This window comes from Oncorhynchus keta, chromosome 29 (genome assembly GCF_023373465.1).
Source record: "Oncorhynchus keta strain PuntledgeMale-10-30-2019 chromosome 29, Oket_V2, whole genome shotgun sequence".
Classification (NCBI taxonomy): domain Eukaryota; kingdom Metazoa; phylum Chordata; class Actinopteri; order Salmoniformes; family Salmonidae; genus Oncorhynchus; species Oncorhynchus keta.
Genome location: NC_068449.1, coordinates 7,437,119 through 7,462,168, shown reverse-complemented (window position 1 = coordinate 7,462,168; position 25,050 = coordinate 7,437,119). Strand labels below are relative to the sequence as shown.

Sequence of the window (25,050 nt, the reverse complement as noted above, 5' to 3'; positions counted from 1 at the left end):
TAAATCCTCCATTAGGAGACCATTTGAGAGATGACAAATGACTAGAACGGCACTCTCCAAAAAGGCCATCAAAATAATGAATAGTCATGTCCAACTACAGGTTTGGAACAGATTCAGCAGCCCACAAGGTGGATGGATAAGAACTTGGGGTTCTTGGGAGAGTGACAACCCAGAGAGGGAGGGTTACAGTGTGTGTTCTGACCTTGGCGGCGTACTCGGTGTTGGTGGCCTTGTGGATACAGCGCTTGCAAACGGAGAAAGAGCCCATGCCGATGTCCTCCTTCAACATGTAGCCATCACTGAACAACACGTTCTTTCCATGGAGTTGCTGTATGAACCACACACACACCTATGGTATAGTGCTTGAACTACAGTCTACAACAATCAATGTATTTTAATATTATACTATCTTCTATTATGATGTACACACACACACCTATGGTATAGTGCTTGAACTACAGTCTACAACAATCAATGTATTTTAATATTATACTATCTTCTATTATGATGTACACACACACACCTATGGTATAGTGCTTGAACTACAGTCTACAACAATCAATGTATTTTAATATTATACTTTCTTCTATTATGATGTACACACACACACCTATGGTATAGTGCTTGAACTACAGTCTACAACAATCAATGTATTTTAATATTATACTTTCTTCTATTATGACACACACACACACCTATGGTATAGTGCTTGAACTACAGTCTACAACAATCAATGTATTTTAATATTATACTATCTTCTATTATGATGTACACACACACACCTATGGTATAGTGCTTGAACTACAGTCTACAACAATCAATGTATTTTAATATTATACTATCTTCTATTATGACACACACACACACACCTATGGTATAGTGCTTGAACTACAGTCTACAACAATCAATGTATTTTAATATTATACTATCTTCTATTATGATGTACACACACACACCTATGGTATAGTGCTTGAACTACAGTCTACAACAATCAATGTATTTTAATATTATACTATCTTCTATTATGATGTACACACACACACCTATGGTATAGTGCTTGAACTACAGTCTACAACAATCAATGTATTTTAATATTATACTATCTTCTATTATGATGTACACACACACACCTATGGTATAGTGCTTGAACTACAGTCTACAACAATCAATGTATTTTAATATTATACTTTCTTCTATTATGACACACACACACACACACACACAGTTGTGGTAATGCACAGAAAACATTGGAGGTAAAATCAAGCAGATCATTCATCCTTACTAATGGTATTAGACCAAGCAATTCAACTGGATTAGAGGTTTACTCCTCAACAATATGTGCAGTGTAAAATCATCAAGCAATTAAACCTGAGACTTATCTGCCCTAAGTAAGTATGGCTTTCACAGTCATTACATTATACTGATTGACACAGTGTTGTAGGATGGAGAAATGTCCATCTAGTGGTCAGAGAGTGAAAGAGCATTCTCTCCTTCAAAACGCCAACGAAAGACAATCCTGGGGAGGGAAACATCTGGCTGTCAGATAGCTCTGTCTTCTTACTGTCTATATGATATAGTTTTTTATAGAAATTAATATAAGACATGAGAACGCGCCTGCTAAATAGCATATATTATAATTATATATTAATAGTAGGCATTTCCCATCTGTGATGGACTGCTGACCTGGACCACTGGGTGTGGTGTGGGCTTGGCCGGCTCCTTGGCCCCCTCCTCATCCAGCATGGCCGGGGCGACGAAGCTGAAGCCCCGGAAGAGCTGGTGGGCTCCGGCACTGGGTGGAACACCTGGGGAGTCTGTGGGAATCAGAGCAAGAACACAACTTCATACACACTTAGATTGTCAGTCCTGGTCTGTCTTGTCACGCTAGGACAAGTTACTCTTGTCGACTTTGACCTCTTACCTTTGGGTGTGCGGGAGGTGAACTCCGAGTCGAAGTAGAAGGTGTCGTCTGGTCGGGCCACCGCTGGCTTGAACGGGGGTGGGATCTCTCGCCGGAACAGTTTCTGAAAGCATTAAAATCGTTTCTGAAAAGGTTTCAAATAATGGAGACTTGACAGTTGCCCATAGCATATGAAAATATTCATTTAAAAATGCTAATTGGATAATGAGATTGTTAATGAGTCCTGATCGGACGACACTATGAGTGTGCAATGAGTGCCAGAGGGGAGGCCCCACTCACGTTCCAGTCGATGGTGGAGAAGAACGTGTGGCGTTTGATCTCCTCTGCACCATCCGTCCCAGACCCTGTCCACCCAATCACACTATTAGTATGGATGACTGCATACATCACCACCAGCTCTATGCTTAAAGCGGCAATCAGCAGTTGAAGCAATGTGTTCTTCCCGCCAGCCTGGCAAATTCATAAACAGATCTATGGATGCATGGAGTGACCATTCACGATATCAATATAGTTTTATAATGTAATTTTAACCATGTTTATATTTGTTAAATACAACAAGCTTATATTTTCAGTTCTGATTGGGGTACGACAGTTGAACTAAACTCATGAGGCATTTATAAAGTTATATTCTTCAAGAATCAATAGTTACACGGACAAACTTAAACTTAATAATTTGCTTGATAACTTAAATGATCGTGCCCCAGGTTATATGAAAAACCACATTGATGTGGTCTATAACCAGCACAGTTACAATACCAGAGCTAGTGTTATGTCTTGTAAAATCAGAGTAAACAGTACTGTGAGGAGCAGGTTTTTCTATACAGGCATGTGTCTATGGAATATCCTCCCCTTGGAGATCAAGCAAAGAAAAAGTTTAAATAGTTTTAAAAAGCAGGAAACAGTTTTCATTTGGACAAGTTAGTCTGAGAAACCACTCCACTGACCCCTACTGCCCGGTTAGTTGCATTTATTTGAAGGATCAGTATGATGCAAAATTAATATGGTTGATTTTTAAGATTATGCAGTGAATAGTTCCACTTATGTTGTCAATATAAATGAATGTATTTATGGTTGTTTGCAATTTCGTCTTGCCTTTTAATCGTGTGTATTATTGTTTTAACCATCGAGGAACACTTTGGAAACAAGCATTTTAATGAATACTTTCAAGTGATATCCTCTGGGTCCACATGGTATATTTTGTTGTATGTGTCTGTTACCCAAAATACATTTAATTCAATACATATCCTTAATTTATAAGTCTACAACTGGATGTACCAACTGCAGATTGTCCCTTTAATATCAAATCAGTCTTATTATACCACAGTAATTACTCTCCTAGTGGAGTAACCACTGTAATTAGCTTGTCACTGGCTAGTGGGTAAATACTCACCCATTCTGTTGATGGGGTTCCTCTTGAACAGAGCTCGGAGGAGACTCTGGGCCTCTGTACTGAGGAATTGGGGCATTCCCAATCTGGCCCTGCAGAGGGAGACATTGTTACATCCAGAAGTTGTATAAAATAGCAGCCTGGTTAATCCAGACTGAACGCTGCTGAACGTTCACCATGGTTTCCTTGAACGCAGCATTCAGGCTGGTTTAGTCGGGCTAAATAAATAGTACTGCTCTGGTAATAATTACAGACACTCTAGCCAGTGATTGTTGGCTCAGTGTGGTTCTGCAATGGAACCCTATTCCCTGTATAGTGTTAAATTATATAAACTCAGCAAAAAAAGAAACGTCCCCGCACTGTCAACTGCGTACATTTTCAGCAAACTTAGCATGTGTAAATATTTGTATGAACATAAGATTCAACAACTGAGACAAACTGAACAAGTTCCAAAGACATGTGACTAACAGAAATGGAATAATGTGTCCCTGAACAAAGAGGGGGTCAAAATCAAAACTAACAGTATCTCGTGTGGCCACCAGCTGCATTAAGTACTGCAGTGCATCTCCTCCTCATGGACTGCAACAGATTTGCCAGTTCTTTCTGTGAGATGTTACCCCACTCTTCCACCAAGGCACCTGCAAGTTCCTGGACATTTCTGGAGGGAATGGCCCTAGCCCTCACCCTCCGATCCAACAGGTCCCAGACATGCTCAATGGGATTGAGATCCGGGCTCTTCGCGGGCTATGGCAGATCACTGACATTCCTGTCTTGCAGGAAATCACACACAATGAGCAGTATGGCTGGTGGCATTGTCATGCTGGAGGGTCATGTCAGGATGAGCCTACAGGAAGGGTACCACATGAGGGAGGAGGATGTCTTCGCACAGCGTTGAGATTGCAGGCAATGACAACAATCCTGGTCCGATGATGCTGTGACACACTTCCCCAGACCATGACAGACCCTCCACCTCCAAATTGATCCTGCTCCAGAGTACAGGCCTCAGTGTAACGCTCATTCCTTCTACGATAAATGTGAATCTGACCATCACCCCTGGTGAGATAAAACCGTGACTCATCAGTGAAGAGCACTTTTTGTCCTGTCTGGTCCAGTGACGGTGGGTTTGTGCCCATAGGTGACATTGTTGCTGGTGATGTCTGGTGAGGACCTGCCTTACAACAGGCCTACAAGCTCTCAGTCCAGCCTCTCTCAGCCTATTGCGGACAGTCTGAGCACTGATGGAGGGATTGTGCATTCCTTGTGTAACTCGGGCAGTTGTTGCCATCCTGTACCTGTCCCGCAGGTGTGATGTTCAGATGTACCAATCCTGTGCAGGTGTTGTTACACGTGGTCTGCCACTGCGAGGTCGATCAGCTGTCCGTCCTGTCTCCCTGTAGCGCTGTCTTAGGCGTCTCACAGTACGGACATTGCAATTTATTGCCCTGGCCACATCTGCAGTCCTCATGCCTTCTTGCAACATGCCTAAGGCACGTTCACACAGATGAGCAGGGACTCTGGGCATCTTTCTTTTGGTGTTTTTCAGAGTCAGTAGAAAGGCCTCTTTAGTGTCCTAAGTTTTCATAACTGTGACCTTAATTGTCTACGGTCTGTAAGCTGTTAGTGTCTTAATGACCGTTTCACAGGTGCATGTTCATGAATTGTTTATGGTTCATTGAATCTTTGTAAGACAGGGTCCTGAAAAAAGGACTTATTTTTTTGCTGAGTTTATATGGCTTATCAAAAGGAGTGACCTATTCTGTGACAGCCTCTACTTACTTGAGGATGAGGTTCATGGTCTCTTTGCGGTCCTTCCCTTGGAACGGAAGCGATCCGGTCAGCATCTCAAACTGTCAAACAAATACAACCACCATCTTTAACAAAAAAAAAAAACTTTCACATTCAATTCTAGAGCTCTGAAGCAAACACACATCATACTCATGTCTGTTTGATTGTTTGTATTGTGAGGGTTGTGTTCATTAGGCACCAAACGGAAGAAAACTGGGAGAAACTACCTAAATGTGTCCAATAACTAACGTTTATATTTGTTTTCAGTTGCAATGAGTTTTACCAAGTTCACCAGTGCACAGTAGTGCACTAATGAATATGACCCAAACGACAGATGAAATGACTCACCATCAGTACCCCAAACGACCACCAGTCGGCGCTCTGTACGTGGCCTTGCCTGTTCACCACCTCTGGCGCCATGTATTCCACCGTACCACAGAAGGAGTAGGCCTTCTTCTCTTGGTCAACAGCCTCCTTACACAAGCCAAAATCTAGGGAGAAGACACCACAAGTCAGTTACTATCCAATTACCTGTACTACCATAAACACACATGAGTACACACGAGAGAAGGAAAAAAGGACATTTCCATAAAGCATAGTGTTAATGGCCAGGAGTTTGACTATAACAACTAGTCTGTAGATGACAATTAGGGCCCAGGCAAGGTCTGCAATGGTAACCTATTCCCTATGGTGGGTAATTCTAGAGGTCCCTGGTCTAAAGGAGTGCACTACATTTTAGGGAAGAGGATGCCATTTCAGACAAAGCCCTAGAGTTCTCAACTAGCCAGGTCACATGATCAGGGAAAACTATCCGTAACACTTCCTGATGCCATGATTACTCTTCAGGTATTCTAAGGCCTTATCATTAGCACAGTTGGTAGAGCATGGCGCTTGTAACGCCAGGGTAGTGGGTTCGATTCCCGGGACCACCCATACGTAGAATGTATGCACACATGACTGTAAGTCGCTTTGGATAAAAGCGTCTGCTAAATGGCATATATTATTATTATTATATTATCATTCAAATGCTCCATGTGAAGGAAATACACCACACCGGGATATTTTTAAGGTCACCTGTGGTGCTTGTGTGTGTGTGTGTGTGTGAGAGAGAGAGAGTGTATGCACGCCAACAAGGTAAACAGATGATAGAGGAGAGAGTGATTACAGGGTAGATAAGATGCAGGAGCAACTTTATTCATTTCAGGGTCATGCTCTATATCAGTACTTGTTTTTCGGTTAGTGTACCACCAACTGAATTTTGTTTTGGCCGGAGTACCCCTAAAGCACCCCCACATATGCATTTTACCAGTAGTATATGGTCTCATGAGTCTTCAAGAACTCATACCCCCAGGGTTCTAGTACCCTCTGTGGACAGACCACGTACCCCCAGGGTCCTAGTACCCCCTGTGGACAGACCACACCCCCCAGGGTCCTAGTACCCCCTGTGGACAGCCCACACCCCCCAGGGTCCTAGTACCCCCTGTGGACAGCCCACACGCCCCAGGGTCCTAGTACCCCCTGTGGACAGCCCACACCCCCCAGGGTCCTAGTACCCCCTGTGGACAGCCCACACCCCCCAGGGTCCTAGTACCCCCTGTGGACAGCCCACACCCCCCAGGGTCCTAGTACCCCCTGTGGACAGCCCACACCCCCCAGGGTCCTAGTACCCCCTGTGGACAGCCCACACCCCCCAGGGTCCTAGTACCCCCTGTGGACAGCCCACACCCCCCAGGGTCCTAGTACCCCTGGTTGGGAACCACTGCTCTACAGGTCCATGCATAGAGCAGTTATCTACACAGGAACAGATAAGAGTGGTGCTGACTCACTGACTAATGGGGAAGCTAAGTGGAACGAGAGAACAGGCAGTGGGATGTGTGTGTGTGTGGGGGTGAGGCAGACCGATGTGTGTGTGTGTGTGTGGGGGGTAATGTCATATATACAGTGGCAAGAGAAAGTATGTGAACCATTTGGAATTACCTGGATTTCTGCATAAATTGGTCATCAAATGTGTTATTCATCTAAATGACAACAAGACAAACAGTGTGCTTAAACTAATAACACACAAATTATTGTATTTTTCTTCTCTATATTGAATAAATCATTTAAACATTCAGTGTAGGTTGGGAAAAGTATCTAAACCCCTAGGCTAATGACTTCTTCAAAAGCTAATTGGAGTCAGGAGTCATCTAACCTGGAGTCCAATCAATGAGACAAGATTGGAGATGTTGGTTAGAGCCGTCTTGCCCTATAATAAAAAAAAACTCACAAAATGTGAGTTTGCTATTCACAAGAAGCATTGCCTGATGTGAACCATGCTTCGAAACAAAAGACATATCCGAATATCTAATATTAAGAATTGTGGACTTGCGTAGAAAAGCTGGAAAGGGTTACAAAAGTATCTCTAAAAGCCTTGATGTTCATCAGTCCACGGTAAGACAAATTGTCTATAAATGGAGAAAGTTCAGCACTGTTGCTACTCTCCCTAGGAGTGGCCGTCCTGCAAAGATGACTGCAACACTGCTCACTGAGGTTAAGAATCCTCGAGTGTCAGCTAAAGACAGCATGTTCCAGAGAGATATGCGTAACATCTCTGTTGACGAGTCCACGATACGTAAAATACGAAACAAGAATGGTGTTCATGGGAGGACACCACAGAAGAAACCACTGCTGTCCAAAAAAAACCATTGTTGATGTCTGAAGTTTGCAAAAGTGCACCTGGATGTTCTACAGCGCTACTGGCAAAATATTCTGTCGACAGATGAAACTACAGTTGAGTTGTTTGGAAGGAACACACAACACTATGTGTGGAGAAGAAAAGGCACAGCACACCAACATCAAAACCTCATCCCAACTGTAAAGTCTGGTGGAGGGAGCATCATGGTTTGGGGCTGCTTTGCGGCATCAGGGCCTGGACAGCTTGCTATCGAATGTCAGGCTGTCCGCCAATTGAAGCTCAACGACCCAAAACTCAAAAGTAAATGAACAGAATGGCTTCAACAGAAGACCATACGTTTTCTGGAGTGGCCCAGTCAGTCCTGACCTCAACCGACAGATGCTGTGGCATGAACTCAAGAAAGAAGTTCACACTAGACATCCCAAGAATATTGCTAAAATGAAACAGTTTTGTAAAGAGGAATGGTGTAAAAATCCACCCTGCACTGAGAATGTTTTCACGGTGTGTTCAATAAAGACATGAAAACATAATTGTTTGTGTGTTATTAGTTTAAGCAGACTGTTGGTCCATTGTTGTGACCTAGATGAAGATCAGATCAAATTTTATGACCAATTTATGCAGACATCCAGGTATTTCCAAAGATTTCACATACTTTTTCTTGCCACTGTATAGACTTCTGTGTAAGCACTTTGTGACATCAGCAAATGCACAAAAAGGCTTTATAAAATACATGTAATTGGTTGATTCCTTGCTGAGGTCACTTGTTAAAATCAACTTCAATCAGTGTAGATGAGGTGGAGTACAGGTTACATAATTTAGACCTTGAGCCAATAGAAATGGATTATGTATGTGTGCCATTCAGAGGGTTAATGGGCAACACAAAATATTAAGTAGTATAGTAGTAGGTGCCGTGCGTACCAGTTTGTGTGAAGAACTGCGTTTTTTCACGCTTAACAGATTCCCGTGTGTATCAAGAATGGTCCACCACCCAAAGACAACCTAGACAACTGTGGGAAGCATTAGAGTCAACATGGACCAGCATCCCTGTGGAATGCTTTCCACACCTAGTAGTCCATGCCCCGACGAATTGAGGCGGTTCTGAGGGCGGGGATAACTCAATATTAGGAAGGTTCTCCTTATATTTGATATACTCTGTGTATATTGGGGAGGGGGGTAGTGTCTGTGTGTGTGTGTCCTACCTGTGAGTTTTATATGGCCCTCTTCATCCAGTAGAATGCTACAACAGAATAGAGAGTTGCCAGGCGTTATGTCAGTAATAGAGAGTTTGTCTCCGCGTTGTGTCACAGATTGCAAAATACTTGGCATGATGAGGGTAGAATATTTCAAAAACCTGTAGACTCAATTTTTTATTTTGTATAAATAGCCCTCGTCCTCCCTCTCAAATATGAAAATGGAATAGTAACAGCGCAGCCCAAATCAAGCCCCCCCCCACCCCAGTTAATTCACAGTATTGGAAATGTATATGCCACACACGTAGTAACATTCATGTAATCGGTTTGTGCACTCCGGCAAGGCTCTCATTCTCTAGTATCCATATGTCATGTTAAGACTCCAGTACTCATGACCAGACATGATGATTGTTGATAACATAAATGACACCCATTAAAACTGAGAGGACAATCAATTACACTGCAGTGAAATTTGCCAGTTTCTAAACATGTGGATTAAGAGGCCTTGAATACGTACAGTTGAAGTCAGAAGTTTACGTACACTTATGTTGGAGTCATTAAAACTAGTTTACATACACTTATGTTGGAGTCATTAAAACTAGTTTACATACACTTATGTTGGAGTCATTAAAACTCGTTTACATACACTTAGGTTGGAGTCATTAAAACTAGTTTACATACACTTAGGTTGGAGTCATTAAAACTAGTTTACATACACTTATGTTGGAGTCATTAAAACTAGTTTACATACACTTATGTTGGAGTCATTAAAACTAGTTTACATACACTTATGTTGGAGTCATTAAAACTCGTTTACATACACTTATGTTGGAGTCATTAAAACTCGTTTACATACACTTAGGTTGGAGTCATTAAAACTAGTTTACATACACTTAGGTTGGAGTCATTAAAACTAGTTTACATACACTTATGTTGGAGTCATTTTTCAACCACTCCACAAATTTCTTGTTAACAAACTATAGTTTTGGCAAGTCGGTGAGGACATCTACTGTGTGCATGACACAAGTCATTTTTCCAACAATTGTTTACAGACAGATTATTTCATTTATAATTCACTGCATCAAAATTCCAGTGGGTCAGGAGTTTATATACACTAAGTTGACTGTGCCTTTAAACAGCTTGGAAAATTCCAGAAAATGTCATGGCTTTAGAAGCTTCTGATAAATGATGTCAATCAGCCTGAGTCAATTGGAGGTGTACCTGTGGATGTATTTCAAGGCCTACCTTCAAACTCAGTGCCTCTTGGCTTGACATCATGGGAAAATCAAAAGAAATCAGCCTAGACCCCAGAAAAAAAATTGTAGACCTCCACAAGTCTGGTTCATCCTTGGGAACAATTTCCAAACGCCTGAAGGTACCACGTTCATCTGTACAAACAATAGTACGCAAGTATAAACACCATGGGACCACGCAGCTGGAAGGAGATGTGTTCTGTCTCCTAGAGATGAACGTACTTTGGTGTGAAAAGTTCAATTCAATCCCAGAACAGCAAAGGATCTTGTGAATGCTGGAGGAAACAGGTACAAAAGTATCTATTTCCACAGTAAAATAAATCCAATAGCGACATAACCTGAAAGGCCGCTCAGCAAGGAAGAAGCCACTGCTCCAAAACCGCCATAAAAAGCCAGACTACGATGGGGACAAAGATTGTACTTTTTGGAGAAATGTCTTCTGGTCTGATGAAACAAAATTGAACGGTTTGGCCATAATGACCATCGTTATGTTTGGAGGAAAAATAGGCTTGCAAGCCGAAGAACACCATCCCAACCGTGAAGCAAAGATTGTGCCATCTATTTTGTGAAGTGCAGCATGGTGGCAGCATCATGTTGTGGGGGTGCTTTGCTGGAGGGACTGGTGCACTTCACAAAATAGATGGCATCATGAGGGAGGAACATTATGTGGAAATATTGAAGCAACATTTCAAGACATCAGTCAGGAAGTTAAATCTTGGTCGCAAATGGGTCTTCCAAATGGACAATGACCACAAGCATACTTCCAAAGTTGTGGTAAAATGGCTTAAGGACAACACAGTCATGGTATTGGTGTGGCCATCACAAAGCACTGACCTCAATCCTATAGAAACTCTGTGGGCAGAACTGAAAAAGAGAGTGCGAGCAAGGAGGCCTATACAAACCTGACTCAGTTACACCAGCTCTGTCAGGAGGAATGGGCCAAAATTCACCCAACTTATTGTGGGAAGCTTATGGAAGGCTACCTGAAATGTTTGACCCAAGTTAAACAATTTAAAGGCAATGCTACCAAATACTAATGGAGTGTGTGTAAACTTCTGACCCACTCGGAAATGTGACGAAAGAAATAACAGCTGAAATAAATCACTCTACACTATTATTCTGACATTTCACATTCTTAAAATAAATTGGTGATCCTAACTGATCTAAAACAGGGAATTTTTACGAGGATTAAATGTCAGGAATTGTGAAAAACTGAGTTTAAATGTATTTGACTAAGGTGTATGTAAACTTCCGACTTCAACTATATATACACATAGAAGAGATAGCTAACAGAGAAACACATTGAATCTCAAGGTTCCTGTCATTTTAGAAGAAAAAGCATTTGTGGTTTGGGGCTACACTAACATAGCATAGTACAGCACGCGGTCTTCTAGCTCAGTTGGTAGAGCATGGCGATTTCAACACCAGGATCGTGGGTTCAATTCTCACTGGGGCTACTGATATGTAAAATATATGCACACATGACCAAGTTGCTTTGGATAAAAGTATCTGCTTAATGACATATATTATTGTTGTAGGAAGGCAATGCTACGATGTGTGATGCTATGCTCGGCTAGCTAGGACTAGCTGCCTTCCGCTGAGGCGCCACCTACTTCTCAGGTTTGAGGTCTCTGTAGATGATGCCCAGGCTATGCAGGTGGTCCAGGCCCAGAGCCAACTCTGCGAGGTAGAACTTCACATCCTCCTCTGTGAACATCACCTGGATACCACACACACACACAAAATATAATGCAGAGAGGTTATAATAATCATGACACATAAGATGTCACATTAGATGTATTTTTCTGGAACATAGGTCCTTGAGGTCTACCTCTTTAGACAGTCTGGTAAAGAGATCTCCTCCTCTCAGAAAGTCCAGGATCAGGTAGAGCTTTCCTTCTGTCTGAAATGCTAGAGACACACACACACACACACTTAATGGGCTAGCACAAGTGTATATCCAGTGCTAAATCATTTGCATAAAAATGTCAGGCAAAGCTAGAGCACCCAAAGCTGTTCCCATTCATCGTATAAAACATGGAGGGCACTGCCCACTATGACCACAGGGAAGGTTGTCACCACCAGCCCTGTGTTCCTTTACCATGTTACCTGAACAAAGGTCTGGTTGTGAACTCACCATAGTGGAGTTTGACCACGAAGGGGTGGTTGACATCTGCCAGGATATCTCTCTCCATCTTGGTCCTCACCCGGTCTCTCACTGTGGGGAAAGGATCGCACCATTTCAGAGCCGTCAGAAGGATCACGCAAAACAAATGCTACCACATTAGCTTGGTAACAGATGGGTTTGGAACAGGGAGTCCATGGCTAAGACATAACTTAAACAAAATGCTAAAAACTGTCAGTGTCAGCAAAAATATTTAAATCTCACTCAATGGATACAGTATTTGAGAATTCAGTCAAAAGCAAAAACACCAAATAATCAGCCTTGAAATATTTTGATAATACAAATAAATAAAAATATGAAAATAATGAAAATGTGAACAGACATTCTTGTTGAACGATTAGGCAGATTTTCAGCGCACAATGGCAGTGAGTTGTAATCTGTGAGACAATCTGTTCTCATTGATAATTAAACTGTCAAGGTGTTTACATCTAGTGTTGACAGGGTGGGGAGCGACAGACCGACTGCTAGCTAGCGGTGTGGTAATATAATAATTAATATATGCCATTTAGCAGACGCTTTTATCCAAAGCGACTTACAGTCATGTGTGCATACATTCTACGTATGGGTGGTCCCGGGGATCGAACCCACTACCCTGGCGTTACAAGCGCCATGCTCTACCAACTGAGCTACAGGACCATGTGTAGTCTACTACAACTACACATATTGGAAGACGAGATACACACTAACGGAAAAAAACGCCAATTTCTTCTCACTATCAGAGCCTTGGGACAAGATCAAAACATTGGGGGCAAAATGGCACGTGGAGTATAGAGGAAACACAAAGACATGTCAATAAATGAAATGAGACCAAGTCTTTACTTTGAAGATGTGGTGTTGAAACCGTTGGATGGATTCAGAGACACTTATGTTAACCACCTCAAAAACGTCATAACATATTTACCACCCAAAAAACTTCACAACACATTTACCACCCAAAAACTTCACAACACATTTACCACAAGAACTTCACAACACATTTACCACCCAAAAACTTCACAACATGTTTACCACCCCATGAAAGTGTAGCTACAGTATCGTTTCCCATGATAGTATATGTCTCTATTCCACTTTGTGTGTGTGTGTGTGTGTGTACCTTTGAGGGTGGCTTTTCTCAGGACCTTCATAGCATACAGCTCGTTGTCGTCGGGAGGCGTCACCTTCCGCACCAAGAACACCTGCAGGCAACGCAAGACAACATCCAACTCTCAATCCTAGAAAGAGAACTACTAGAGCGGACAACGGACATTCCCATCCAAGTCAATGCTCCGTGACGGAGGGACTGGCGGTGATATTGAATATATATATATATATACAGTGCCGTGTGAAAGTATTCGGCCCCCTTGAACTTTGCGACCTTTTGCCACATTTCAGGCTTCAAAACATAAAGATATGAAACTGTATTTTTTTGTGAAGAATCAACAACAAGTGGGACACAATCATGAAGTGGAACGACATTTATTGGATATTTCAAACTTTTTTAACAAATCAAAAACTGAAAAATTGGGCGTGCAAAATTATTCAGCCCCCTTAAGTTAATACTTTGTAGCGCCACCTTTTGCTGCGATTACAGCTGTAAGTCGCTTGGGGTATGTCTATCAGTTTTGCACATCGAGAGACTGAAATCTTTTCCCATTCCCTCCCTGCAAAACAGCTCGAGCTCAGTGAAGTTGGATGGAGAGCATTTGTGAACAGCAGTTTTCAGTTCTTTCCACAGATTCTCGATTGGATTCAGGTCTGGACTTTGACTTAGCCATTCTAACACCTGGATATGTTTATTTTTGAACCATTCCATTGTAGATTTTGCTTTATGTTTTGGATCATTGTCTTGTTGGAAGACATCTCCGTCCCAGTCTCAGGTCTTTTGCAGACTCCATCAGGTTCTTCCAGAATGGTCCTGTATTTGGCTCCATCCATCTTCCCTGTCCCTGCTGAAGAAAAGCAGGCCCAAACCATGATGCTGCCACCACCATGTTTGACAGTGGGGATGGTGTGTTCAGGGTGATGAGCTGTGTTGCTTTTACGCCAAACATAACGTTTTGCATTGTTGCCAAAAAGTTCAATTTTGGTTTCATCTGACCAGAGCACCTTCTTCCACATGTTTGGTGTCTCCCAGCTGGCTTGTGGCAAACTTTAAATGACACTTTTTATGGATATCTTTAAGAAATGGCTTTCTTCTTGCCACTCTTCCATAAAGGCCAGATTTGTGCAATATACGACTGATTGTTGTCCTATGGACAGAGTCTCCCACCTCAGCTGTAGATCTCTGCAGTTCATCCAGAGTGATCATGGGCCTCTTGGCTGCATCTCAGATCAGTCTTCTCCTTGTATGAGCTGAAAGTTTAGAGGGACGGCCAGGTCTTGGTAGATTTGCAGTGGTCTGATACTCCTTCCATTTCAATATTATCTCTTGCGCAGTGCTCCTTGGGATGTTTAAAGCTTGGGAATTTTTTTTTTATCCAAATCCGGCTTTAAACTTCTTCACAACAGTATCTCGGACCTGCCTGGTGTGTTCCTTGTTCTTCATGATGATCTCTGCGCTTTTAACGGACCTCGGAGACTATCACAGTGCAGGTGCATTTATACGGAGACTTGATAAATACAATCCACCTGTGTGTAATCATCATTAGTCATTTAGGTCAACATTGGATCATTCAGAGATCCTCACTGAATTTCAGGAGAGAGTTTGCTGCACTGAAAGTAAAGGGGCTGACTAATTTTGCACGCCCAATTTTTCAGTTTTTGATTTGTTAAAAAAGTTTGAAATATCCAATAAATGTCGTTCCACTTCATGATTGTGTCCCACTTGTTGTTGATTCTTCACAAAAGAAACAGTTTTATATCTTTATGTTTGAAGCCTGAAATGTGGCAAAAGGTCGCAAAGTTCAAGGGGGCCAAATACTTTCGCAAGGCACTGTAAATGCTCAATGCAATATGCTACAAACCTATGGGAGCGACAAGGCGGATGGTCATTGGAACTACTACATGTGAAGTTCTGGCATTCTTCCTGGCCTCTATAACAATAATAAAAGGCTATAAATACTGTATATTTGTAACCAATACCTCACCTAACTACCTTAACTTCCATTATGTAGTCAGGCCTAGTCAGTGTAAATAATGAAAGTCCTATCTTACTGCGAAACAGCCTGGCCTGACACCCAGAGCAATAAACTCAACCAGAGGAGAAAAAAAAACTGCTATTTTAGATCTTGTCATCTGAAGTGTGAGAGAAATTAAATGGAATGAATATGAATGAACATTAAATGGGTTTGTTTAGATGCATACTTGTTGTAAATTGGACTAAATTACACATGAACATTGAACAGATTTGTCTAGAATGTGTTCTTAGTGCTCTAAATAAAATAAAGACCACCTCCTGTGGCACATCAGTAGAGCAAGCAGAGAGGTGAAAGACAGGCAGTGTGTGTGTAAGCCAGGTATGAGATATCATCAGCATCAGGCCCAAGGGCTTGTCAAAACAATGCATTCTCAAGCCATACATATGGAAATGGACATATCCATCTACAGGGTTTTGCCTTTGTATTACTGAGGCTCTCTTGTTATCCCCACATGCGTCAAGATGGCCACCATTGCAATCTTGGGTACAGGAACAAAGGTAACTGAACTACATGACTAGCACTCACTTCTGTCATCATGAAGTGCTTTGAGATACTAGTCAAGGATCATATCATCTCTACCTTTACCTGACACCTTAGACCAACTAGAGTTTGCATACCGCCCCAACAGGTCCACAGACGACGCAATCACCATCGCACTGCACACTGCCCTATCCCATCTGGACAAGAGGAATACCTATGTAAGAATGCTGTTCATTGACTATAGCTCAGCATTCAACACCACAGTACCCACCGAGCTCATCATTAAGCTTGAGGACCTGGGTCTGAACCCCGCCCTGTGCAATTGGGTCCTGGACTTCCTGACAGGCCACCCCCAGGTGGTGAAGGTAGGAAACAACATCTACACTCCACTGATCCTCAACACTGGGGCCCCACAAGGGTATGTGCTCAGCCCCTTCTTTTACTCCCTTGTTCACCCATGACTGCGTGGCCATGCATGCCGCCAACTCAATCATCAAGTTTGCAGATGACACAACAGTGGTAGGCTTGATTGCCAACAACGACGAGACAGCCTACAGGAAGGAGTTGAGGGCTCTGGGAGTGTGGTGTCAGGAAAATAACCCCCCACTCAACGTCAACAAAATAAAGGATGGTCGTGAACTTCAGGAAACAGCAGAGGGGGCACCCCCCTATCCACATTGAGAGGACAGTAGTGGAGAAGGTGGAAAGTTAAGTTCCTCAGTGTACACATCACTGACAAGCTGAAATGGTCCACCCACACAGACAGTGTGGCGGAAAAGGCACAACAGCGCATCTTCAACCTCAGGATGCTCCTAAAATGTGGCTTGTCACCTAAAACCCTGAAACTTTTACAGATGCACAATCGAGAGCATCCTGTCAGGCTGTATCACCACCTGGTACGGAAACTGCACCGCCCACAACCACAGGGCTCGAGGGTGGTGCGGTCTGCACAACACATCACCGGGGGCAAACTACCTGCCCGCCAGGACAACTACACCACCCGATGTCACAGGAAGGCAAAAAATATCATTTAGGACAACAACCACCCAAGCCAAGGCCTTTTCACCCCGCTATCATCCAGAAGGCGAGGTCAGTACAGGTGCATCAAAGCTGGGACAGAGAGACTGAAAAACAGCTTCTATCAGAAGGACATCAGACTGTTAAACAGCCATCACTAACATTGAGTGGCCGCTGCCAACAGACTTGAAATCACTGGCCACTTTAAATGTCGTCACTTTTATAATGTTTACATATCTTGCATTACTCGTCTCATACTGCATCTTACTCTATGGCACTGACATTGTTCATCCATATATTTAGATATTCTTAATTCCTTTACTTAGATGTGTGTATTAGGTATTCGTTGTGGAATTGTTAGATGTTGTTGCAATGTCGGAACTAGAAGTACAAGCATTTCACTATATCTGCAAAAACATCTGCTAAGCACGTGTATGTGACCAATACAATTTGATTCATGTGCACAATCACAGCCATCAACAACGCATGGGAGTGATTGTATGCTGCTAAAGCAGGGGTTTTCAAACCGCTCCTCTGGGACCGCTAGACTTTTCACAATGTTGTTGTAGCCCTGAACTAGCTCACCTGGTTAACCTAGTCAGGGGCTTGATGATTCGTTGAATCAATCTGTGGAATAGTTCAAATGTGTGGAACGGCTGGGAGGAAAACCACTGTGCTAAAACACCAGCTTTCTGCATGGTTTATAGTGTAAAGTATTTCTACTAAAGAGATAAGCTTAGCAGTCAGTCATTAGTATCCGTCACAAAGTCAAATATGATTCGCTTCCCTCAACAAGGTCAGAAGTGTAGTAAAACATGCTGCAGTCATTTTGTTCTAACCATTATCCCCCACTAGCGAACCATTATCCCCCACTAGCGAACCATTATCCCCCACTAGCGAACCATTATCCCCCACTAGCGAACCATTATCCCCCACTAGCGAACCATTATCCCCCACTAGCGAACCATTATCCCCCACTAACGAGGAGGAGGAGACGGCAGTGTTGCTCATCCCCTTTTGATCTAATCCAGAGAGGGGCAACTCGTCTTCAGGGGCCGGAGTGGTGTCACTTTCCCCCCATCCCTAGGAAAACACAGCTGATTCAACTAATTACATCCTAAACTGATCGTGATTAGTTGATTGGAGTCAGGTGTGTTAGCTGGGGAAAAACTGACACCAAATCAGGTCCTTGAGGACTGAAATTACCCACCCCTGGTTTAAACCAATCTACCATTTATCTGCAAGTAGAGGGTTAATGGAACATGGGCAATGTACTACCTTAGACAATGTCTTACCTTGCCAAAGGAGCCCTGGCCCAGCACTTTAAGCAGCTCAAACTGGCGGGCGTCGGCTTTCTCTGAGCCCTCCTTGACCACATTGGTGATGTTGATCTCCTTGATGACATCATTGTCCTAGACAGACACAAAAACAAGGTCCATTATGCAGGAGATGGCATATTAGGTCACCCTTCTAAGAGAAAACATTGACACTGTCTAAAGACAAAACCCATCTTAAATGTGGTAAGATTTTGCCATGCGACCTTTGGTAGTACAAATGTCTTTCTCCAAACGGTCCAGTGAGGAAAACCTAAGACGTTTGATCACGTGACCATGAAAATAAACTATTCTTGATATGATTATTTCAGAATGAATAGGACCAGAGCTTCATACAGTGCATTCAAATAACTATTGTATGTAGCTAAGGAGCAAGACGTTAAGGAGCTGCTGGGAGTTGATTTGATACAGGTTCCTCTTTTCTCATTTCATTTCTCATACTAGGTTGCATCCTGATCAAAGTGGGTGTACCTAATTATAAGAAGCCAACTGAAAAGAGGAAGAGGGTAGAAAACCAGGTATTAGCAGAGATATATATATATATCTCTCTATCTATCGAGAGAGAGAAAGTTCAGAGAAGGGTAATGGCTTGGTGCAGCGGTGCTATTTAGGCTTAGAAGACAGAGGGAACAAGAGTGTGTAAGACAAAAAGATTTAAAAACCAAGTCCCCTGGGAAACTGTGAATTTGTGTTGTGGGCAGCTTGTCGGAACAGTGATGCTGATGGCACCATTTACTGTGAATGGTAACAGCAACCACAACTTTAAATAATTCTGTTTTTACACCAGCGTTGTAGCACAGGCTGCTTTAGAGCCTAGGTCTACTGAATCTCACTGAAATTACAACAGAACATTCACACAGTACAAACGGATATTTTTTTTTGCAAATACATTGCCTTTATACATTATACCAATGTCTGCTGAGACATTTCTCAAAATAGCCAACTCCAGTATGTAGAGTTGCAGTGCAACTGCATTTACAAGCCTCGTTCTCCCTGCAGGCCTCAATGCTCAAAATCTGTTTGGTTTTTACAAATCTGTTTTGAACTACTGACGGTCTAAACAGCAAATTACAAGTGACCAAATCTGATGTGTGTTCAGACAGCAGTCATTTGCTGACAAGGCTCCGCTAGTTGTCATAGTAACAACGGGTATGTGCGCAGTGGTGTAGGCTTATTGGTCGTGGTGCTCGTGCTTCCCATCACTCAGAAGTTATGTAGCAAGCTGTGGTGACAATGTTGTCATGGACATTTCCCAGTTGCTTTGAATGTTTCAAATCATAGCGTAAGAACACTTGTAGCGCATCAAACGATAAGATCCAACTTTCAAAACGAGTCCTTTTTGGCTAGCCACAGCAGTCAACTAGCTAGTTAGCTGTTTAGCTTTCTTGCACAGTCCCTAATTTGTTTGTAAACAATCTAGTTAGCTACCACATGTTCTTGTCAAAAAGTCAGAGTCGCTAGCAAGCAGCAAGATATGCCAAATAAGTCTAAAAACCACTTGAGGGCAGACAAATCAGATTTGACTGTTCAGACAAAAGGTCACATGGCCAGGAATCTGAAGGTGGTTTGAAACTTTGCTTGAAATATCTGATTCCATGTGCTTTTTGGCTGTTCAGACAGCACGGAAAAGAGATTCAAATCAGAAATGCAAATAAATTGAATTTCAGCCACTTCAAATTTGCAAATGTGAACAAGGCTTTAGACTTCAGTATGCAGTAGGCTAGTAACCATGTTAGGCTAGTAACCACTTCTCTGATAGAGTTCAGTGTGTCAAATCGGAGGGTCTGCTGCACGGACCTCTGGCAGTCTATGGGGGTGCCACAGGGTTCAATTCTTGGACCGACTCTCTTCTCTGTATACATCAATGATGTCGCTCTTGCTGCTGGTGAGTCTCTGAACCACCTCTACGCAGACGACACCATTCTGTATACTTCTGGCCCTTCTTTGGACACTTAACAACCCTCCAGGCAAGCTTCAATGCCATACAACTCTCCTTCTGTGGCCTCCAATTGCTCTTAAATACAAGTAAAACTAAATGCATGCTCTTCAACCGATCGCTGCCTGCACCTGCCCGCCTGTCCAACATCACTACTCTGGACGGCTCTGACTTAGAATATGTGGACAACTACAAATACCTAAGTGTCTGGTTAGAATGTAAACTCTCCTTCCAGACCCACATCAAACATCTCCAATCCAAAGTTAAATCTAGAATTGGCTTCCTATTTCACAACAAAGCATCCTTCACTCATGCTGCCAAACATACCCTTGTAAAACTGACCATCCTACCGATCCTCGACTTCGGCGATGTCATTTACAAAATAGCCTCCAATACCCTACTCAACAAATTGGATGCAGTCTATCACAGTGCAATCCTTTTTGTCACCAAAGCCCCATATACTACCCACCATTGCGACCTGTACGCTCTCGTCGGCTGGCCCTCGCTTCATTCTTGTCGCCAAACCCACTGGCTCCATGTCATCTACAAGACCCTGCTAGGTAAAGTCCCCCCTTATCTCAGCTCGCTGGTCACCATAGCATCTCCCACCTGTAGCACACGCTCCAGCAGGTATATCTCTAGTCGCCCCCAAAACCAATTCTTTCTTTGGCCACCTCTCCTTCCAGTTCTCTGCTGCCAATGACTGGAACGAACTACAAAAATCTCTCAAACTGGAAACACTTATCTCCCTCACTAGCTTTAAGCACCAGCTGTCAGAGCAGCTCACAGATTACTGCACCTGTACATAGCCCACCTATAATTTAGCCCAAACAACTACCTCTTTCCCTACTGTATTTATTTTATTTATTTTTCTCCTTTGCACCCCATTATTTGTATTTCTACGTTGCACATTCTTCCACTGCAAATCTACCATTCCAGTGTTTTACTTGCTATATTGTATTTACTTTGCCACATGGCCTTTTTTTGCCTTTACCTCCCTTATCTCACCTCATTTGCTCACATCGTATATAGACTTGTTTATACTGTATGTTTGTTTTACTCCATGTGTAACTCTGTGTCGTTGTATGTGTCGAACTGCTCTGCTTTATCTTGGCCAGGTCGCAATTGTAAATGAGAACTTGTTCTCAACTTGCCTACCTGGTTAAATAAAGGTGAAATAAATAAATACATGTGCAGTGACCCAACCATAGTGAGTAGATAATCATACTAATGAGGGTAGAACTAACAGTAGACAAACACTCCTCTACCACACTGCTGACTAAGTTAACACTGAGTCACCATGAAATTACAACAACCACACCTAGCTTACACAGTCTGACTTGTGTAAAGTAAAAGCCCCTCAAACCCACTGCGTCGATCTCCTACAAAGCTAGCAGGTAGTTAAAATGTACGTTTATGGTAATCAAGATAAGTTGCTTGGAATAAATTAGTACATTCTTAACAAACGAACCCCTACCGTCAAGAACAATATTACAGTACATTCCCTGCTTGTCAAACATCCTTCAAAAATATATATATTTTCTAAATAAATAAGGTTGTAACGTAACAAAATGAGGCAAAAGTCAAGGGATCTGAATACTTTCTGAATGACAAACATACGGTTGCATTTTCATACTGCATCTCTGTGTTTAGGATTCAAATAACTGACATACTGTGAAGCACTGACTTATTCAGGTGTTTCACAGGAACTGGATAAGGACCAAGGTGATAATGAGGAACACCTGCGATATGAAGGCCTTCAACCCGTTGAGTCAGACTGCTTCGACCACAATAAGCTCGCTCATAACACTTGCTGCCACACAGCACAATAGAATAAGTGTTCATTCATTAATACACCTACACAACTGCCATATACCTCAATAGCTGCTTTTGGCACTGCACATTCATAGTCTGTCAACAGGAAGCACAACAAAGAAGACGACAGGAAATGCAAACAATACATTCTAACACACATGACATGCCTTTTACACATCTCCTGCTCCATAAACAACAAGCCCAGATCTAATTATCGATGGGCCCAAAACCTTCAGCTTAGTCGAAAATACACTTCAACGCATGACCATGTAAGTGGAAATTTGACAAGTGGAAGTTGTGATTCGCCCCCGGTGTGAAGACCACATTACCATACACCGGGTTCTGTTCTGACGGTCTTCACATGAGGCGTCGGTCTCATTGCCTGTCTGTGGCACGCTGCAGCTGGCCAAAGCATTGGTCTGGTGTTTCTTGAAGAGGAAGAAGAGGGTCAGCAAGCGGCTCACTTTCAACTTCCTCCCGTCCTTGTCCATCTCAACATCGCCTTGCCAACCTAGACCTCTTCATCTCAGTCACATCCCCCCCTACCTCTGGACAAAGTCCTCAATCTCATACCAGCCTGGTAGACTGCCAGGTAAGATGAGGTGAACGTTGTCCTCTGTATGTAAGCTGTTAACTTTGTGTCCTGTCCTCTGCTAGCACAGAGCTTTGACTACTGCTGAACTGAAAGAGACACTCAGACAGAGGGAGCGAGAGAGAGGCAGGAAGTTAGAGACCTGTGTGCAGAACCCACACAACTAGTGTGTGAAAGACAGACCGGACAACTTCCCTTCGGCTATGGCCAGGGTGGTGAGGTGTGGCCAGGGTGGTGAGGTGTCACCTCCCTCACGGTCAACGTTATGACCCAGATAGAGATACATAATGACATTTGTAATGTCTTTATTCTTTTGGAACTTCTGTGAGTGTAAGGTTAATTGTTCATTTTTATTTCACTGTTGTACATTATCTAGTTCACTTGCTTTGTCAATGTTAACATGCGTTTCCCATGCCAATAAAGCCCCTTGAATTGAATAGAGAGAGAGCTCTCGGTCTCCTTCGTTCTCGCGTTATATAAAAGAGTGAGTGAGACGGGCCAGGACACAGGAATCCCTTACAGCCGCTTTCCTGCCACCCCCATCTACCCGTGTGTGAGGAGAGGAACTTCCACATCCCTACAAACACACTGTCACTGTGTCTATATAAATCAATCCACACTTCCTCTTAGCTTCACCGAACACTGTTCCACTCAGTCTCCATCGGCTTTCTAAGTCACTACTTCTTCTTCAAGCTCCTAAGATCCCATGTTAGGTACTATAGAGCTCTACTGCATGACTAGACCAGGATCTAAATATCTTGTACTGTACCACTTGTACCTAGGCCACCTTCAGTTGCCAAAAGTTTAACGTTGCAGATACAAATACCACAAATTGAGACGACATGATTCCTCGGTCTACATGAGAGAGGCATGTTTGTGAGATATATATATTTTTATCTGAATGTTCCAAAACGTATCCTGCTGATCGCGCCACTTATTATCCTCACAGTATAATTTACGTTTACATTTGAGTCATTTAGAGTTTACCAGCTCAGTGATTCAAACCAGCGACCTTATGGTTACTGCCCCAATGTTCTTAACCGCGATGCCATCTGCCATATGAACGCAGCCCCAACTCCGTTTGTTATGTGATAGAGACAAGGAATGTAGGATAAGCTCCCAGGATGCAGAGCATAGTCCTGGACTAATCAAATCATAGTTTATTTGTCACGTGCCCCAAATACAACAGGTACAATACAACAGGCTCTAACCAATGGTGCAGGGGGAAGAAGTCTGTGTGTGTGTGTAAGAAATAAAACAGTAAAAAGACATTTGAAAAAAAGAGTAGCAAGGCTATATACAGACACCTGTTAGTCAGGCTTATTGAGGTAGTATGTACATGTAGGTATAGTTAAAGTGACTATGACTATATGATGAACAGAGTAGCAGCAGCGTAAAAGAGGGGTTGGGGGGGGGGGGGCACACAATGCAAATAGTCCGGGAGTCTTCAGTAGTCTTATGGCTTGGGGGTAAAAACTGTTGAGAAGCCTTTTTGTCCTAGATTTGGCACTCCGGTACCGCTTGCCATGCAGTAGTAGAGAGAACAGTCTATGACTGGGGTGGCTGGAGTCTTTTACAATTTTTATGGCCTTCCTCTGACACCGCCTGGTGTAGAGGTCCTGGATGGCAGGCATCTTTGCCCCAGTGATGTACTGGGCCGTACACACTACCCTCTGAAGTGCCTTGCGGTCGGAGGCCGAGCAATTGCCGTACCAGGCAGTGATGCAACCGGTCAGGATGCTCTCGATGTTGCAACTGTAGAACCTTTTGAGGATCTCAGGACCCATGCCAAATCTTTTTAGTTTCTTGAGGGGGAATAGGCTTCGTCGTGCCCTCTTCACTACTGTCTTGGTGTGTTTGGACCAATCTAGTTTGTTGTTGATGTGGACACCAAGGAATTTGAAGCTCTCAACATGCTCCACTGAATGGGTGCGTGCTCGGTGCTCCTATTCCTGTAGTCCACAATCATCTCCTTAGTCTTGGTTACGTTGAGGGATAGGTTATTATTCTGGCACCACCCGGCCAGGTCTCTTACCCCCTCCCTATATGCTGTCTCGTCTAAGAAATGTTTTCAATGGAGATTCATTGAAGCATCAGGTGTCTATTTAAAAAGTCACATGATGATAACCCTAGAAAATCCACACGGATTTCAACCAGATGTTGAAAATAACATTTCTTCAGCAAAGATGTATGAAAAAGGTGCCGTGTCAAATTCTGAAGCAAAGTACTAAGGACAGCTAAGGAGACAGCCACAGCTAAGGAGACAGCCACAGCTAAGGAGACAGCCACAGCGCTATTGCATTTCACTCTGAGTCGACAGACAGACAAGCATATTATTCTCAACATTTTCTGATATTGTTGACAC

At 42.9% G+C, this 25,050-nt stretch overlaps 1 protein-coding gene across 4 annotated transcripts in view; it reads right to left on the bottom strand.

The window, feature by feature from the left end:
- Positions 1-25,050, bottom strand: part of LOC118362266 (ribosomal protein S6 kinase 2 alpha-like) — an 85,603-nt gene that overhangs the window by 13,167 nt on the left and 47,386 nt on the right. For 3 of the 4 annotated variants that reach the window (XM_052485842.1, XM_052485844.1, XM_052485845.1), the window contains 13 exons: positions 18,304-18,420; positions 13,489-13,570; positions 12,348-12,428; positions 12,042-12,121; positions 11,824-11,930; positions 8,967-9,004; positions 5,442-5,584; positions 5,085-5,155; positions 3,312-3,400; positions 2,201-2,265; positions 1,922-2,024; positions 1,684-1,814; positions 203-328 (listed from right to left, as the gene is read on the bottom strand). In XM_052485842.1, coding sequence (XP_052341802.1) covers positions 203-328; positions 1,684-1,814; positions 1,922-2,024; positions 2,201-2,265; positions 3,312-3,400; positions 5,085-5,155; positions 5,442-5,584; positions 8,967-9,004; positions 11,824-11,930; positions 12,042-12,121; positions 12,348-12,428; positions 13,489-13,570; positions 18,304-18,420 — 1,233 coding nt within the window. Of the gene's footprint in view, positions 1-202; positions 329-1,683; positions 1,815-1,921; positions 2,025-2,200; positions 2,266-3,311; positions 3,401-5,084; positions 5,156-5,441; positions 5,585-8,966; positions 9,005-11,823; positions 11,931-12,041; positions 12,122-12,347; positions 12,429-13,488; positions 13,571-18,303; positions 18,421-22,422; positions 22,799-25,050 lie in introns of those variants that run through there. The other variant, XM_052485843.1, reaches the window with a different exon arrangement.